The 19,318-nt window shown below is 46.9% G+C and overlaps 1 protein-coding gene across 10 annotated transcripts in view; it reads right to left on the reverse strand.

Moving 5' to 3' along the window:
* LOC117207718 (disco-interacting protein 2) overlaps positions 1 to 19,318 on the reverse strand; it is a 41,409-nt gene that overhangs the window by 17,149 nt on the left and 4,942 nt on the right. For 3 of the 10 annotated variants that reach the window (XM_033448173.1, XM_033448172.1, XM_033448174.1), the window contains exon 2: positions 5,519 to 5,590. In XM_033448173.1, coding sequence (XP_033304064.1) covers positions 5,519 to 5,590 — 72 coding nt within the window. Of the gene's footprint in view, positions 1 to 1,917; positions 2,122 to 5,518; positions 5,591 to 9,223; positions 10,081 to 10,437; positions 11,528 to 19,318 lie in introns of those variants that run through there. The other 7 variants (XM_033448167.1, XM_033448166.1, XM_033448175.1 and 4 more) reach the window with 5 other exon arrangements.

Consider the following 19,318-nt stretch of genomic DNA (forward strand, 5'->3'; position numbering starts at 1 on the left):
GCACCTTTAAATCGTTCCACTGTTCTCCCCTTTTTCTCTTTCTTTGTTAAATCCTACGATCCATCGACATTATCTGTCCGTTAGGGTCTGGAAAATAGCAATGGATCGGATAGCAGATGGTAAAATAAGAAACTTTTGCGTGCTTTAAATTTCTAACAATTGAATTAACGTACTTTGGTCGGTCATTGTGGCAATATTTAACGTTATCTAAATTACATACTTTCAGAGAAGATGAACATGAAGAGGTTGAACCACGTGTATGCCTGTGATCACTACTGATGAGAATGATGATTTACGGATTACTAAGATTAATTACGGATGAATCGTGACACGTGAAATGATGATGGCTCGAGCGATGATTCGATCCGGCGATCCTCTGCGACTCATCTGAACAGATGCCGCGTAGGAACGAGATCGAAATCATCGGCAAAAAAAGAAAAAAAAAAAAAAAAGAGAAAAAGCAAACGTGATCGATTAGATGAGATCAAAGTAACACGGAATGGGCTAAACGTATTCTCCGTTCGATCGATAAAGCACAATTAGACTGTTACTGTACATCATATCTACGTGCGTGGATAAAGATCTAAATCGTGCACACTTACGACAGACCATCAGCGATCGTGTTGCGGAACAACACGGATTCGCTGAAAATAATCTATGTTATCTACACGCGTCGTTGCACGATACTAAACTCGCTAATTCGTTAACATTGGGAAATTTCATATGTACAATACGATCGACTTTACGATATCTTACGATCTGACTTCCAGTTAAATCGACAAGTACGTACTTTGTAACGACGTTTCATTAATCGGCTTGTTTGCACGCGTTCGCGTTACAAATCGACCGAGAACCAAGGGCCTAACGATTAATTCGATCGCGTTCGCGACAACGTGATTTTTTCTACGGTTAGCAATGGCACGGTGCAGAGAGATCGGATTCACGGGAAAAGCCAACGAGTGGTGGAAGCGCAGCCAGTGCCGTGAAGTGCGAAGCCCGAGGGGCTCGTCGCTTAATTAAGACGAGCACCAACGGCATCGCAATTATCCAACGAGTGCTCGACAGCCTGTCAGCTATTCAGCGATCCCTTTCTGATGCTTGCGTTCCTCGTAAATTTTTTTCCGCGTATAAAGACAACTCTTTGGAGGATATCGCGATTCTTGTACCTTCGCGAACCCTATTCTCCTCTCTTCTTTACGGCCCGACAATGCCGCTTTACCAAGCCCTCTGGAAATTTCTATCAAAGACTTTGCTTTACGTTATCTAGCGAACAACGTGGCGTTATATAAAGAAAAAAACATAAATAAATAAATAAAGGCACACACAAACAAACACAGACGTGGTTGACGCGCACTTTTACACGTTCGATTAACTTCTTAAAAACAGATCGATAACGTTTTAATTGGAAGTCAGATTTCAGTCTTCTTAGCTTTTACCTTGCTCCTTCGTATAACGAACCGCACAGCGGTTAAATCAGACAAAGGGCCAGATAATCGGACGAAACGAAACACAAGTAGCTAGGAAGGAATTAAGAGAACTATTTAATTAATTAGGTCGGTATCGCTAAGTAAAGACAGACGAGGAAACGAAAAATCGGTGAGGAGAGAAAACTACACGAACAGTCGAAAATGCACACTGATTCGGTGAACGTAACAACATCGGATAACTAATGAAAATAATGTTTCCTACCGAAACGACAATCCACACATCACTAACAATGTGGTATCTCTAATGACTAAATGCTGCTCCGCTTAGTAGGTAAGTAGATTCCGCACGAGCCGCTGAGCTAAACTCTAATTCTCTAGGCGTGATACGAGATAAAGAAAATATATATATATATATGTATGTATATAGGTAAATCTATCGTATATGGTATGTATATGTATATACGTTAAATCGTGCAATAGTTGGCGCTACCTGAATGATAGCGCTTCTCGTTGTGCGTGACACGGCGTTGCGTGCGACGTGCACGTGGCTGTGGTCGGCCACCGACGCCGACGCTGACGCCGACGCCGACGCACCCACCGACACCAATACCACCACCACCGCCGCTTCCATAACCCGTTCTCTCGACCCCTGCGATACCGAGGACGCCGACACCTCCTCCATCCTTTCCAGCCCCTGTGTGCCACACACACACGTGCATATGCAAAAGCCACCCTCCAGACTCTTCTCTTGTTTTCTCGTTCCGATTCTCAAAGCAGGGGAAACTCGCAGGCTAGTTTTTCACTGCCTCTCTTCTCTGCTACCCCTTTTTCCATCTTTACCATCATCGCCACCGTTACCATCGGTTAGACGCGAACGCCTACGCTGTGTATAACACGTTCGAGCGGATTTCAACGATTGACAAATAATGGGCCGGCCGACACAAATGTCCACTTTTCTAGAATCCCGTCGCCGTTTGAACGCGTTCCGAGTTTTACGGTTACGGTCACGGTTTCTTCGATTACGATATTCGAGGATATGAGAGTGGAGGGAACGCTTGCGCGTACGGTCACGCTCCATGGAATTTAATAAGATTCGAGCGAACCGTGACAATATCGTAACCAGCGGTGTAAATCCAGCTCGGGTCGTTCGCTGCCGCGTACCATATTTTTCTCTCTAATGGAATCACGCCCATCGATAACCATCGCTGTAAACCAAGGAATCTCCATCCTTCCTTTTTTTCCAATTGTCGCGTATTACGGCACCGCGGTCCTGCAGCTTTCAAAAGAGTACGCTCGAGCATAGTTCTGCAAACGCGTTGAATAACGAAAACGAGATGCGGCGACATCTACGAACCTGCGACCCGCCGCGCTACATCGTCGCAAGTTATTCGAAAAAGGTAGAACGAGATGTCGCTGTAACCGATGAAGCAGCGAATACAATGGCGTGACAGGATAATCATTGGTTATACGTAATATATAGGTATTGTACGTCCTCAGGCAGAAGCTACCTTTTGTTCGCAGTTGCTAGGATAGTCGTGAATCAAAAGCGACGATAGATCGTTGAATGGGAGGACGAATCGCAACTTGGAAATATTAGGTTGTCCGAAACGTTTCTTCCGTTTTATAAGGAAATAATAGACGCATGATGTTTTCTTGTTGTATATTAGTTTATTGAATTATGCACGAACATAATAATAGAAATAGAACGAAATGGATCATATCTCAATAAATAAAATAATATAAAAATAAATATTCGATAAAATAATATAAAACAGAAATTGTTGTCCATCTATTATCACCTTATGAAAAGAAAGAAACTTTTCGGACAACCCAATACCTGTTTGCAGACACCTAAGTTCCACGAGTTTTACCACTTATCGAAGTTTCCAACGATCAACCACCTTTATTTCCAAAATTGCTCAACTTCTCGATTTTCTAATATTATATAAATCCGTGATATTCGAAGGATTGGTACGCGCGAACCTTCCAATCTCCTCTCTATTTTTCCATTTGAAATAACGCAAGGGAAGAAAGACGCGTGACGAAGCGAGTTAAGAAGAAGGCTCGTGCGAAACATCTGCGTTAGACACATATTTTATGTACTTAGAGACAACGCGGAATTCCTCGTGCCGATTCTTCCGTATAAAACCATAAGTTATTTCAGCTGATCGCCTGTTACTTGCGATTTCGTGTTTCCCTACCGGTATCGAAATTCCCGTGAAGATCTTGTCGATTATCAGCGATTGCTTGCACATCGAGACGTTAACTCACTAAGCGAACTGCTTTCTCTCGCTGCGAACAATTTGTTGGATTTGAACGCGACCAGGCAACTCGCTTCGTCGTGTTCGCCACTGGTACAATGAAAGAGGTTCGCGATAAATGGAATGGATTATAGGCAGCGGTGTGCATCGTGGAGATCGTAATCGAGTTAAAAAACGAAGAAAAAGCGAGAGAGAGAGAAAAAGAAACGGCGCCGCTGGCAGACACCTAACGAGTTTCCGCGTGCAGGAAAACGGTTGGGAAATCACGAATCAAACGTGACTCGAAGCGGCGAGAAAATTGTCTTTGCTTGGAAGCCTCGTGCGCGACAATAGCACAAGTACCTACGTCGCGTATAACGAGCGGATAACGCGGAAGTGGCTCTTCCGTATGCAAGTACAGTTAAACAGTATGTACATTGCGGCCGATCGCAGCGGACCGACCGATCGCAGCTGCAGCCACGAGCCATTGCCGAAGGCGCGGCCGAGCTCGTGATCGTGGCCAAGCTTTAACCGGTCCACACGTTGCGATCTCGCTGCTACACCTCAACTGGTCGCTCTTTATTTCGCAATTAAAAAGATGAAAAAGGCGTTATCGATAAGCTTGAAATTGAACTCGTCCGAACACCAAACTCACGTATCCCTTCAACGTGTCATTCCAACCAACTTAATTCCACGTTAATTGTAGACGAGTTTGTTGGCGCGTTACAAGGTCACGCGTTCGATTTTGCAACAGGCAATTCCACTTAGCTGTTCGTTCGGATGGAAACGAACGAGGCTCCGGTTGGGTCAGGGCGATTCTCCTATTCGAGAAAACCAGACAAAGTGGAAAGAATGCCGTGGCAAACGCGTTCTTCCATTGCGAAACGCAAATGGCATTGCCGGAAAAACGATACGCTGGTTTAAATCGGTGGAAATATCTTTTACATGGGAGTAGAACCAGCACCGGAGACCCTGAGCGCGCGATAAGGGGATTGCGTAAGAGAGGAAAACCGGTAGAAGACGACGAATGGAAAACGGTGGCCGGGGAGAAGAACACGCGGCCCTGTCCGCTTCGTTCCTTCTTTTATTCCCATTGCGATTGCGTGTGCCGGCATTGTGCGCAAAGCAATGCTCGTGTCTCTTGAGAATCGGAACGTGATTAATATTACGAACGACTAGAGAGAGAATGAGAGACTGGTTGCGTATGGATGTGACGCAATAGGCGCGCGCGAGATTATCGCGCGAGCTGACGCGGACCACGAGGACGAGAAGCTTTCGAACGATGCCGCCGCGATCCAACGAATCGGAATGTAACAACTGGTACGTAAGAAGTTTCCAGTTAATGCATATTATATTTCGACGAGTCTGAACGTGTAACTCGAGAGAAAACAAGCAATTGGTCGCAACTGCTTTCTTTTCGGGCATTCTTTCTTATCGGATCGTTAACGATCCTTTCGAAACGTTGAAACAGAGACTCCTCGCGTGTCGCTTAGCGTCTACTCGAGCAACGTAAAACGTGTTGCAAGTAGCGCCGACATGACGCAGCGAGAAAGCGAGATAGAGTGAAGCGGCTGTCGCTGACTCGCATTCGCGTCTTTTAAACGAGTCGATAAACGCACCAGCAGACGATAAATCACTGGTCGTTGTCCATGGTAAAAATAAAATGTCGGAGAACTCGGGCTAGGGAACAGCGCGTAAATCCGTACACGGAAGTGACGTAGAAAAGAGCCGCGCGGCTGCGATTCCGTCGCGAGCTTCTCGTCCACGCGCGATGTTCGCTAAGGATGAAACCACGATGACCATGACTTGTTCGCTATGATTTTTTCCGACCAGATGAAACGTTCGACTTACCCAACTGCTTCGACGCATACTGCTGCAGTAGACGCGTCCGTTTCTTTTCGTATCCCTTTTGTGTAATGTCCCCTGAAACAAAAAATCGCAACGATCAGTACGAGTTTGTTTACGAGCGATCTCCGCTGATATCGCCGCCTTACGCAAGCAGAACTTCGAACAGCGATTAACACTTTGACTGCCACGCCGTAATCACATGTTCCGCTGTGGACGCCACGGGACTATTTTTATTATTCAAGGCATATAATGGCAAAATAATAATAAACTGATGACGTAAGACAACATTCTTCCCCAATGCACCGTTTGTTTATCTTATTGGTGGTCACGGGTGACCACCGTGGCGCCTTGGTAACAGAAGACAGCGACATATTATAACGAGGCTTCGTTTATTTCAACAAACCATTCGCATTCGTTGTTTCGTCGTAAGAAAAACGTCCAGAATATATTGTTGGAACATGTAGAAGATATTAGTAAACAGTATTTGCTCATTCTACATATAATATAATATAAAGGTATGTTCACACTTCTAACTTCAATTATATGATTATAAAGCAGCATTTACAATTATTTTCTAAGGTATGTTTATAATAATATTCGTAGATTACCCCTCAATGATATGGATGCAAACACAATGCACCGTTAGATGCAAGATTTGTTCTCATTTTTTTTTTTATTGATGTTCGAATAAAAATGTTTAATCGTTCAATGGGGCACTTTTTATTACAAAGTATCTTCTATTTATCGGTTATATTCAAAATGCCCTAACTGTTAATTTTCATACAATTTTTACAATTGCAAGAAGTTCAAGCGCTCTGATCACTAGTGACCACCGTAGCGTCACAGGAGGAACCATGGCCGGTCATATATGACCAACGTGGCAGTCAAAGTATTAAAACGTTACCGACCGCTAGCGATTCAACAGCATACGCACTTCCGACCGGCATCTCAAGCGCAGATTCTTCCTGGCGCCGGCTCTGTTTCGGTTTAGACTCTCCAATACCATTCTTATTGGTCATCGCGAACGGTACGTTTTTCAAATTGATATAAAACTGTGGGAGCTTACAAAGCAACGCAACTGACGCAAATGAGTAAGGTACCTTAGTACTAAATAACAAATTACTGTTCAAATAATGAGAAAGATCGTCCGCGAGAAAAAGTCGCTTAATAAGTTATCGGTCGGTAAGCGTTGGTGACAAAAACCGATTAATCGACTATCGGTCGGTAAAGTGTTAATATATTGAGTTGGCAATTAAATGATTGCAGATTTTATCAATAGGTAGCATTGTCAATACTATTACTTAATACAATCACTTAGTTGCCAACCCAATAGTACGGTTAGTGAAATGGAACGAAGTTGGTTCGACGATGCAACGTTCGTACGTTTGATTACCAATCGCACGTACACGAAAATAGGTAAATAAGAGGATGGCAGATTGCGCGTCGAATCAGCCTACCCTCGAACGAATGGCTAAATAAGAGAGATCAATTTCTCAATGCTCGTTGCATCGAGAGACCGAAAAAGGACGTACTATTTCGATAGCTCGTGGCGCGATCTCGTTTCAGGTAATTTCTTCGTGGCACGCAACCCGTGGAATTTCGAGGACGATCGGTGAATGCGTTCGTTCAAGAAACGGTAGAAATTGGCTGGACAATTCGCGGGGACGAGGTGGAAGCATGGAGACACCTGGTTGAAAGCGACCTCGCCAAACGAGACCAACGAAATCTATCGAGAAATGGAATTCCTAAAACGCTTCGAACACGCAAATTTCCCAGACCTGTTCCAGAACCACGTTCGCCGATTCACGTGGTGCCGTTCTATCGGCCAACCGTAGCTTAACGTAATTACATAACCTATTGTAAATTAATGAACGTTGAGAACTGGCGAACGTAAATCATTTAATTTTGAATTTAACGAAAGATCGTAGGCAATGTAGTTTACTGCATTAAAACTGTTGATAGGTGAGCAGCGAGCCGCTTGAGCGGCGCTAACGGCGCATTGTTTTCAGCGACGACGATTAATTTTATAAGGAAGAAGCGGTCTGACGAGTTTTTTCGTCCGCGAAATTCTAGAAAGGGTACGCGTTGTAAATTTCTGCGTCGCAACACAGCTTGCCCACGTGTCCCGCACGATGCGAAACGAGTTGGCATGCTAGCGTCACGCATCGTAACTCGAGAAAATGCATAGAATCGATCGGCTAACGGCCGAGACACGATTTTTCCAGCTACGAGCACCGACACGAAACCAAACTAGGTCATGCAATATTATCACTGAATTTATTTCAACGACCCCGAGTCTTTCGACAAACCCGCGCCGTTCCATTTTCTACCTAATTACCTGCGTGTTTATGGGCTCGCCAGCAGCTCGAAAACGCGGGTGCAGCGAACGATCGTTATCGATCCGGGAGAGACTCGATCCGTTTCTCTCGCGAACGTTTCTTCCAATTTTAATCTCGAACGAATCTCGCCTGTACGAAGCGACTGGTTAAAAATTCACGAAAAATCTTCGAACGATAAAGCGAGCTGAGTCCTGTCGCGTCTAACGAAGCAAATTGCACGATTGTCCGCAAGTAATTCGATCGGACGCGTCTTTCGGACATATCGAAATATTCAGTTTCAAATCTGTAATTGGTGTCCAGAGAACAATATCGAGCTACAATGGAAGGAGAAGGAGAAAGTTGGTGGCTTAATGGAAGAGCGATGTTCGTCAGGAATGATAATGGAATGTCTTATTGTATTGTAATGTATATCTTTTCCGGCTATCCAACCGCTAGTTAAAATTATCAGGACGCGGAACGACTGGTCCTTAGGGCAAAGTGCATATTGCGCACGTACCTATAGACGCGAACAGGTCGAAGGGAATTATTGCACGGTCAAGTTATGGTTAGCACGCGGTTCAAGAATTTCTCTGCTGGGGATACATCCGGCAAATCCTGCGCCTATTAAACACGCACGGCCTGCTTACCCCACGGCTAGAACGTTCACATCGATGATTAACCCTTCAGTCACGACACATACATACATCTATTCGTGTTCGTTTTTTTTTCTTCTTCTTTTTTCTACACGTATCTAATTAACTTCCAACGCACCCTCTGCCTGCTAATTGCTTAAATATCACTTTAGCTTGAAGCAAAATCGCTTGCACGAAATACTTGGCCCGGTCGTGTATCACAATTAGAAAACGACGCTTTCTCGATCGATGGGAAGGTAAACGAGAGGAATGGTAAATAAGAAATTTCAGTAGTGCTGACAATGGTAATCCTTCTCGTTGCAGTCAGAATAAATAAGTACGTATATGGGCAAGGGGCAATCAAGAGCCGGCCGGCTATCGCGGTCGAAAGATTTCAAGAAAGAAATGGGAAAGAGGCGCGATTAGTGGAACGTACGTGCACGGATTCGGATCGAGTTTAACCGGTGCAAAAACAGCGGTGAAACCAAACTTGAACGGCGATTCTGTTACGTGATTAACGTCGATCACGCGGAATGCCAGATGAAAATAAGACAAACGCTAATCGCTGGCAGCTATCGCCCTAAAGTTAAAGTTAAAGTCGAAGAAGAAAGAGCTTGTATCGAACCGTAATTTCGCGCGTGTTATTTTCCAAGCCTATATCACGTCGAATAGCCGCGTCGAGATTAGCGGTGTAAGCTTTAAAACGAATGTCCTAGGAATATCGATGGCGTAGAAGATGGTCGCTAGTGGAGCCTTACTGGGTCTTTTCCTCAAGGACGAGCACTTTCGCACGAGAAAGACTGGCTGGCCGGAAGCTTTTCGAAGCTGAGACTTTCGCCTGAGTGGCCTTCTTCTGAGTCCCGACCTTTGCCTCTTCAGGTATTGCTGCCTATGCATCGCGTGAGAGCTTTTCCTGCGCTCAAGACCAACACGATCGGACTCGTCCTCGGTTTCGCTGTCGGTAGACGAGAGACACCTGTAGTCAGCCCTCGTCCTCTCTTTGCCGATGAGGTTGCTCGAACCTTTCGACAGGAAGCTGAGAAACTGGTTGCTGGCGAAGTAGTTGGAAGTTATGGGTCGCCATGTGGTTCTTCGCGCGAGGACGCCGCTGGTTCGTAGCTCCTCGGAGAACAGTTTGTCTTCGTTGAAATCGCTGATCTTTGGTGCCCGACAAGCCGACGATGAGGAGGATGTTGCTGAAAAGGAACCCAACGAGGACGAGACCAACGAGTTCAAGCCTCCCTCTCGTCTATCGTTAAAGTCCCCTGAAAGCAACAGCTTCAGATCGTCGAACTGATCGTCCGACAGATTCGACGAACAGTCGTCGATTCTTTCGATCACGGGAATTTCGGTCTCAGGGAAGTATCTGATCTCGCGCCACACTCGTCTCTGACGTCTCGAGCGCCGCCTTTCCGGTGGTACGAACCACACGGGGCTGTTCGATCGCACCGGCTGAACCTGAAGCTGAGACTTCTTCGTCCTCTGAGACGTCCGCCTTCCACGTCGTCGAGAACTAGACCGCCTCGAGCTGTTCGTTCGTTTAAAGTAACCCTCGGCGCTCACGCTTGGCGACGGTTTGCTCGTCCTTCGGTTAAAGAAACCATTCCTCGTAGCCCTGAAGTCAGGCGATTATCGAGTTGCCGTCTACTTCGCAACCTTCGACCGATGAAATTGCCGAAAATCGCTTTGCCAGAAATGTGAAAGGTATCTCGCGTGCGTTCGTCATAATTTCCGAGCACAAACGCGACACGGCGAAACTCGAGATACTCGAAGCGGATTACGCGCTAGTCGAAAGCTATGTCTAGTCGTGAAGCTTTGCCGAACGATCAAACGAAAATTTGTAAATACGACTCTCGGTTTACTCGGACATCCGCAACCGGGTCGTCATTTTATAGTTGAACTTTCTACTACTTTCACGTTCCGCAATTTCATCGTCGACGAAGGCCAATTAACAAATACGAGTGATAGTAACCCTGCACGAAAATCGGCCAGCTTGGCGATCCTCAGAGAAAATCCGAACGCCGACGAGACGTCTTTGCCAGCCACGCTTTTCTCCGGAGCGGACACCGTTCTCGCTACGGTGGGTTGAGGCTTCCTCTCCTTCAGCGCGCTATCTAACGAGTGGTGTATCGACGAACCCGAGGACGAAGGGAAGGGCATCGGCACCGCGTCCCTCCATATTCGACCGAGATTGATGCTGACGCTGGGTGGTCCTTCGATCGACGGTTCCTGAACCTGCAGGATATCCTGATGACTATTCTTCTCTTGGATCGTCTCGTTGCAGACTCTGAACGGTTTCGAGGGCAACACGGGCGACGCGTCCAACTCGAGAACCTTCAGGTCCTCGGCCACGTGGTCGGCTTCGTTTTGCTTTTGAACCTTGGAAACGTTGTTTCTTGCCGGAACGTGTTGTTGCTTGTTTTGTTGCTGATCGCGATGCGCCTCGTCCAGTTTCTCGCGCGAAGACGAGCTAACACCCTGTAGCCATTCGTCGTAGCTGATCGATTCGCGAGTCAACGTGTCGTCCTGTAGCTTTCGCGGTTTCTGTTCCTTTATTATGGTCTGCTTCTCGATCGGCTTCAAGTTGGACTCGATGGCAGTCGGCGCGACAGTCGGCTCCAAGTTTTTCTGAAGCTTGTTACGTCGCTTGCCCCGATCCAAATAACTTTTTCTTATCGATATCCTTTTGAAGGACTCGCTGCGTTTGAAGGATGGCTCGTTGCGGTCCTTCTTGCGGCCGACGAGCCTCCTCAGGTTCTCGAAGGACAACGGCCTCATGAGTTCGGCCCTTCGTCCACTCTCCGCTCAAACAGTCGTCTTACGTTTCATCCTCCACTTTCTATTATCCTTTCGCCGTTTCCTCGACGCGTCTGCGAGACTTCTTCTTCGAATACCGCGATCTCATGTGTACAATTGTTCGGAAATTCTCGTTCGTTAGCTATTTAACATGCCTCGTTATCCACCGCGTTGCTTCATACTTTCTCGAATCGCGTCGCCTGCCCTTGGAAAGAAAATCTAACAAAAACGAGACGATCATTCTCCGTTTACGGTCCTACCCTCTCAACGTGGCTGGTCGTTTCCGCTGTTGTTTCTTGGCGAGGTTACGATCTCGTGCTGCGAGTCGAATATCCTTTGGAACGAGTGGCCGAAGGATTCCTCGCGAACAGAAGGCTCGTTTTGGTTGCAGGAGCGAACCACGCGCGTCCTCCTCGAGTCCTTACATCCTTACAGCTAGCCAGGGAGAAAGAGAGGAGAGGGGAGAGAGAGAAAGGGAAAAAGACAGAGGTTGCGAGGCTGCACTGGTTCTCCCGTTGTCTCTCTCTTTCATCTGTATCGTCGTGGTTCTTCTCCGTTTGGTCCGTGTCGGTCGCCTCGGCGAACGTGCACGCTTGCGCGTTTCTGCGATCTTAAGGTACAACTCCGAGGTCTTCCAGTCGCGAATCAGCGTGGCTTTCCTTTTTCGACCTGCCGTCCCTTCTTCCTCTTTCGCGTTTACCTTCTCTTTCACCCTTTTCGTACGGTCGCCCCTCCGTTCGGTGAGGATCCTGCGGCAAAAATCGATTCGGCACCGCGCGACGCCGTCAGCGAAATAACGTTAAACGGCAGCAGATTAATTCGAGTTAATTCGCGTTGCAGCGTTACCTAGCCAGCGAAACCATCTTCCTGTTACGTTCTGCCTGGAGGAAACTACGCTTCGATAGCGGTAACCGCGATTAATATCGCGAATCAACGTCCGCGCAACGTTTACGCCAAGTTATTCCACGTTTCGAAACAGTACATTTTTCGAGCTTGGTGAATGCTTGTTGCCGAACACGCGTTCCGTTCACAGCGGCCCAACAGCCGATACTGTTCTCCATATATGTGCCTCGTCCGAAAGCATCTACAATCGTTGAAAACACATTGGACGATACTTTCTCCGCCCTCCGACGATTACGACACTGATTTCACCCTTTCCTTCGCTCCACGATCTCGCAGTATTTATTATTTCGTGTCGACGAGCGACGTAGGCGCGCTGCCACACACCGATTCACTCGCTCGGCCAATCGCGCTCTGTTCGATGTTTCTCCAAAGTCGTTACTTGTTCGTCGAACGACCGAAAACTTTCGAGAAACGTGATCGCGGGAGAAGAACCAAACGACGTAATATGATTCGTCGCACCGATAACGCGCGTCACTACGCGCACACACACTCACGCGCACACACGCACACTATAGTTGCGAATCGGTTTCGAGAAAGGCGATCCTTCGATCTTGTTTAATTGGTAGAGCGCACCGGCTACCGTGTCACGAATTTCGTGATACGCGTATTTCGCTGGAACGGTAAATCACGGTCACGCACCGGCCTCGAAAACACGCTCGACCGACCGCTATCGCTTTTGCAAATAAGGAAAGCGCGAACACGATGATTTTTCACTCTTCCTCTCGATTTTCGCTGCAACGACGCGCACGACGCTCCTTTCCTTCCCGTTTGCCTTCCTATCGAACAGCGACTCGCGTTCTTCGGCTAGTTAAGCGCAACGGCCACGTAATCGAACACCGGTAAAAATAAATTACCCGCCAGTTTCGAAAGCAACGAACGATAGCGTGAAAGGAGAGAGACAACTCGGAGAATCGTTATTGTTGTTGTTCGAGGAACCTTGATCCGCCAACGCGTCAGCTCTGGATCGTGATACGTATTTAGAAAGATTTAGTTTGTTCGAGCGGAATTTTAAATAAAAGGCAGACGCCGACCCTATACAATGGCAATGTCTGCCGGTTTGACGGTTGACGACAAGTGAATCTTTCTCGGTTGGCTCGTTGGTTAAAACAGTAAGATCAGCCCTACGAGATCAGGGGGAAACTTAGTCGCCTCTGTTACCGACCAGCTGCTCGCCCACGAGAACCTATTTCACAAGCTTTCCTTCCCTCGACCAGATTCTTTTTGCGACATTGCGCCGCCGGCAAAATAACCGCGACGGGTTACGGAATTCATTCTAAGCTGATAGCCTCGCTCGCCTCTGTCCTTCGATTACCCAAGGAAACGGAGAAAAATGATCTGCGAAGGAAACGAATCGACATAGAAGGCGCGTTAATCGCGACGCGGTACCACCGTTCACGAACTCGTATCATCGTATCCTCGAAATGCACGCGCCGAAAATTTCCTAGTTTTGCGCGGCGAAACGTCTCGTTTATCGCCAGGCGGAGCGAAAGCAAAAAGAAATAGAAACGATCGCGAGGCGACAGTTGATAATAGCGATGGTACGTAATGTAGAAACTCCGGCCTCCGATAATACCAATAACGACAAAGAAATAGGGGACTATGAGGGAAAAGAGATGGGAAAAAAGTGGAACAGCGATAGTAGCGGCACTAGTAGTACAAGCAAGAGTAACAGCGTGGCGCGAGTAGAGAAGCAAGGGTAGCGGCCGGTCGTGTTCGTAAAATAATGCGTCGGAGCGTACTCGAGGCGCAGAGCGTCGCGACGCGGGTCCACCCTTATCGCGAAGGGCAGAGGAACGAGCATCGAGAACAGTCCCCCTCGTCTCGCGAGGAGAAAAACTCTCGTAGTGCGCGTAGTTGAAGTCGCGTCGAATCACTGGCATTTCGCGAGCTCTCGACGCTGCACCTCTCCCTGACTCACGAGAGAACCGCCACGGACACGGAGAAAGAGAAAGAGAAAGAGAAAGAGTGAGCATGTGTATGTGTGTATGAGAGAGAGAGAGGGACCGCGCGGTGGCCAGACGGAGACAGCGACCTCTGGGAAGCGGGCCCCGTGACAGAGACGGAGAAACGGAGAAACATCGAGGGGGGTAAGGAGCGGTAGTGGTGGTATGCCGTCCGTCCACTCTCGTCTGCACACAACTCTGTTCTCTTGCTTCTCTCGCAGCATCCCACTCTCCTTACCCCTTTTCTACCTCCTCTAGCGTTTTCTATCTTCTTCTTTCTCCCTTCGTTCCGAGTCTCCCGCTGCTCTCCTCCTCGCTCCTCCCCCGCGGCAACACAATCTTTCTCCTTTTCTCTCTCCACTGCCCCTTTCTGTCCCTTCTTTCCCTTCTTTCGTGTACGCTCGCCTCGCGTGTCCGAGCCCAAGACCACGCTGCTGCCTTTCTTTCTCATTTTCGTGTTACACGCCGATCCTGCGGTCTCGCTCGTGCCCGCGAGATTTTCTACCTCCACCCATGCGCGTTTTCTTAAGGCGGACTCACAAAGATCGCGAATCGGATAGAGAATCCTCGAGCGATGCGAACGATGCAGACTCGCAAGCGGTATCGTAGATTTTTACCACAGCCCGTGTACACCTTTCCACGGCGTGGAGAGGAGACCCGTGGCTCGAATGCAAACACATCGCGATCGAGCGCGTTCGATTCGTCACCGATACGTTTCGTATTTGACCTCCCTGAAACTTGTCCGCTCTTGTGAAACGCTTCGCTATTATTAATAGCATCGAAGGGTGATTCCACGAACGCTTTTGCCGTCAACGTCAGCTACCTACGCTTCATACCACCCTTTCCTCGGGTTATCCGATCTTCGCCGCCTTCATTTCCATCGAATCTTCCACGTCGATCACTGCTCGTATTATAGCTTACAACTATGCGATCCACGAATACGTTATCGAGAGCAACTTTTATTTCTTCCTTTCTTCTTCCTGATAGCCGCGCTGTTTGAAAGATACGTCGTCAGCGGAAGAATATCAGGGATCAAGGATGCCGCGTCGCTTTCGAGCATGGCGTCGATGGACGTATCGTAATCCGACGTACATGTACAACTTTGGATACACAGCCTATTGTAAGCCTCAATTCTAGCGCGTAGCAGGTGAGAAGGTACCGCGGAGTCGAGGTTTAACGCTAGACGCGATCATTACGCGTTCTTACTACGAAGATCGTAGAGGGGGTAAGTAACCGGCGTACTTCAAGTTTCTATACATACGCATGTATATATCGTCTAACGTCGTAACTCTGTTCTTTAAGAGACTACTCGCAGAAAATAATAGACGATAAACGAAATATAAAATTATGTCTGTCGTTCCTCCGAATTGAGAATTCACCTTCGATCGCCACGATTAATTAATTTACAATTTTATAAATGTGCCAACCTTCAGGAATCACATGGTCCTCGATGGGTTGATAATATTAAAATTGTACTACATAAGATGAAATCCCTTTTGTAAGAAAGTAATAAATCAATAAATGGAAAAATATTCTCTTATTGCGTATTTTTTAAAGACCAGTCATTTTTTCTTTTTCTTCCATGTCATGATTTTGGTAGAAACAGTTTCGTCTTAACAGTCGTCTGTTTCTTCTAACGTTAAGAAAGTAATATTTATTTCTGTTGCAAGTGCCGGAGGAACTCTTGTTCCTCGATTGGAATGGAAACGTGGTCCCTGCAGAGAACGCAAGCAACGACCATGGCAGAGAACGGGCAATATCGATGTTCGTTTTACGACGAAAAAAGGTTTAAATTGACGGGTTGATTGCTCGGTACTCTCCGACCTCCCACTCTCTAGCGCTAGCAGCGGCCCTTAACTACCAAAGAACCAAGAGCATCGCCGTGCGTTCGTACTTTCCACGAATACAACTCGAAACACCCACGCTCGATCATCCTGTGTAAGTAGCACGATCCCGACGAAATCAACGCTTCGTATAGGAAGCATGCAAGTCTTTAAATAAAACTTCGTCGCGTCTCGGCTAGCCGAAACGTTTAATCGCTGTCGCGAAAGGCGCGCCGAGAAAAAAGCAATTGAATTTATGGAATTTACGAAAGGCTGGGAAACGAGGCGGCGAGTCGTGAATTTCGTGAAACGCAAACAACAGCTTCGAAGGAGCTAAAATGCATCGTGTACGACGACGGACGAGGAAATATTAAGCGAATTACGAGAGAATCGCGTTCTCGAACAAAGTCGATAAAGATAAATCTTTATATCGCCGATGACATAGGTCGACTAAACGCCGAATCGACGATACAGAATTATACGATGATTTTCATCGAGCCAGCTGTCATACGCTTATTGCCGAGATAACGGGATCCTTTAATATTGCTGTTGGAAACCAATTTTTTCGCAATATTGCTCTGTTGTTTTTCACGCTTACGAGTTATCCGATCTAAATTAATTTACGCTTTGTGCCACTGCGTCTATTTCGATACGTAGAAAACAAAAAGATTTTCAATAAATGGAGATCAAATTTTCCCTATCTCGAAATCCCTAGCAGAGGACCAACGACTTAAAAAAAAACGACTAGAGCGGCGTGCGTTCGACGCACAAGACGCGCGAGGAACAATAAAGGCGAGTGAAGAAGAAGAGTAGAAAAATAATCGAGCAAGTTCGAAACGAGATTCGGATCGATAACCGATAAAGATAATTCGAAGGCCCGGCTTGGCCGATCGATAAAGACGACACGTTGGACACGTAGCTTTCTACGATGCATCGGTATCGTCGGAAGGTGCGGAGGAGGGATATAATAGCCGATAAGCGTGTGATCTTTGGTCGTGGAGTATATGCAACGCGGCTCGGTGCAACGTGCAACTCAAGGCGACTTCAGGACGTTTACCCACGAAACCAGCGACCTTGATCTTACAAACGGTCCACGAACGAGCTGCGACAGCAGCTGCACCGACACCGATGGATGCATTCCACTAGAGTGCAGCCGCACCTGCGCCACCTAACCAGAGCTGCCGTTCTTCACTCTTGTCTTCTAGCGGACAATTCCTTCTTCTTCCCGAGAGTTCCTCTTGTTTACCAATTTCGCTGACCTCTCCGTCTTTTTTCTGGTCCGCGCTCGATACCCGGCAATCTCGTTTTATGGCTTGATTAGCCTCGGGATTAAGTTATCGACAATCATAGTCGATACAATTCTTTCCACCTGCACTTTTTCTCTACAAATTACACTTTCCTTACGGAGGCAACAACGTTCTTGCTGTTCAATTATCTGTCGTACTTTTATCAGTATTGTGTTGTAATCGTGTTTCTCATATTGCTTTACAATTTTCTCATGCTACCGTTTTAGATACACACATATCTCGAATTCGCAGACTGGAAATAGTTAGCGCATTATTCACGGGTGTTTTATCAGCGCCGCTGTTACATAGCTGACCGATAACAAGGTCCCACGCGAAACTAATTAGCCGATTAAAAGCGGCAATGTCGTAAGATTTGTTTTGATTATGTAATAAGTGAATTCCAAGCTGTACATAAATAAAGATAGCGTGTATCTCTGAGCTTCACGAGTAATAAAGAAAGACACAGTTCCTGTTCTTCCTACAAGCGTAACGTAATCTCGATAACCTTGGTGGCTTGAAAACAATATCTGCAGTAATCCTGTATACCGGTCGTATCTCGTTTGACCCTCGATTGATTTATCGAATATTCGCTCGCGAAACGCTGCTCCAACGATGGAAGACGCGCGTTCGAGATCCTCGTTATCGTGAAACGTTCGTTGGGCCACGAAATACACGAAGACGAGAAAGGGCATCGATGAATCGGCCGTAGCGAACGTTGCCGGTGAACGTTGACCGGAAGTGCGCTGACCTCGGAACTACGAATAGAGGTCGAGGAAATCGCGGCAGAGTGCGAAGTCAGGTTGAACGGGAACGTAAATCCTCGTAACGACGTCGTAATCGAGAACTGACGTCAATAGAAAAATCAGAGGGGTGGCTTGATTTGCGCGTACCCTTGTCATTCGCATGAATTCCTGCCGATAGTGTGTCGACTAGTTGTAATCGAGAACCAGTCTGTACGCTCGCAGCGAATCTGACGCGAAATTGGCCTCGACTTCGACCGATACTTCGTCTGTCCGTGTCTGCGCCAGGTATCGATCCTATACGGTGTTCGGTTACGTTACGACTATGCGGTCGATCGACATCGGAAAAACACCATCGTCTACGAGCAATTAATTCACCGATATCGACGTTATCTGGCCGATCGAGACGATAATCAAAGTTAATTCGAACCGTATAAGATGGGCCGACCGGCTTCCGCGAGATAGGAAATTCCTTTTCGAGCAGGTTGCTCGGCCTCGAGAGGGCGGTGATGCCTTTAAAACGGCTTTTCTCTAGCTAGAAACTGGTTCAAGATTTTAGGCTCACGTTCGCTTTCTTAAGTGGAATTACGGTTTCCCAAGAATCTACGGCCGCGGTGGCCCTTCGCGCCGCCAGTTCGATGCCCTCTGGTTCAAGGTCATTCAAGGTCAAACGTCAGACAAATCAAACGATATCTAAAAATAATTTTACGCTCGGTAAATCGAGGGAAACGCGGAGAAAATCTTTATTGTTCCGTGTATACCGTGTTTTGGGTTAAGATCAGACGAATATTGCGAAAAATCTCGCCGGATTAATTCGCGCAAGTAAATATTAACGTAAACTGAGAGATTTCGAAAGCATTGGCCGGCACGTTTACGTTTCATGTAAAAATTACTAGCAAGCGACACGGAAAGAATGTGAGGAGAAGCGGCGATTTAACTTTCAGCCGAAACAACTTGGAGTAGGATTATTAGGTTACTGAACTCGCGTCGTAAAGAACTCCTAAGTAGTTTCATAATCGAGTCATAAATCCAGAAGCTGGTGGTTCCGTACGCGGAGCAACTTTCCGCCATGGTCTTCTAAAAATACAGTTCAAGTTCGAAGCGAGATTAAAAATATAGACGCGAAGCAGGTCGTTCAGGTTCGTCGATGAAACAACTACGAAAGTGAGCGTTCGAACGATGAAAAATCGATCGGCCAGCTTAACCAAAGAGGTTCCTCCTTTCCTACGGCAGTCCTTCGCTGCCAATTACACGGAACGTTAATCAGTCGTCGGGGATTCGCATTTCGAGCAATCGGTAAAAACAGTTAAACGCAATTAACCTGGCACGAGCCAACGAATTATTCATAAGGCGCGCGAACGT

Source organism: Bombus bifarius, unplaced genomic scaffold (genome assembly GCF_011952205.1).
Source record: "Bombus bifarius isolate JDL3187 unplaced genomic scaffold, Bbif_JDL3187 scf7180000008045, whole genome shotgun sequence".
Taxonomy (NCBI): Eukaryota; Metazoa; Arthropoda; class Insecta; order Hymenoptera; family Apidae; genus Bombus; species Bombus bifarius.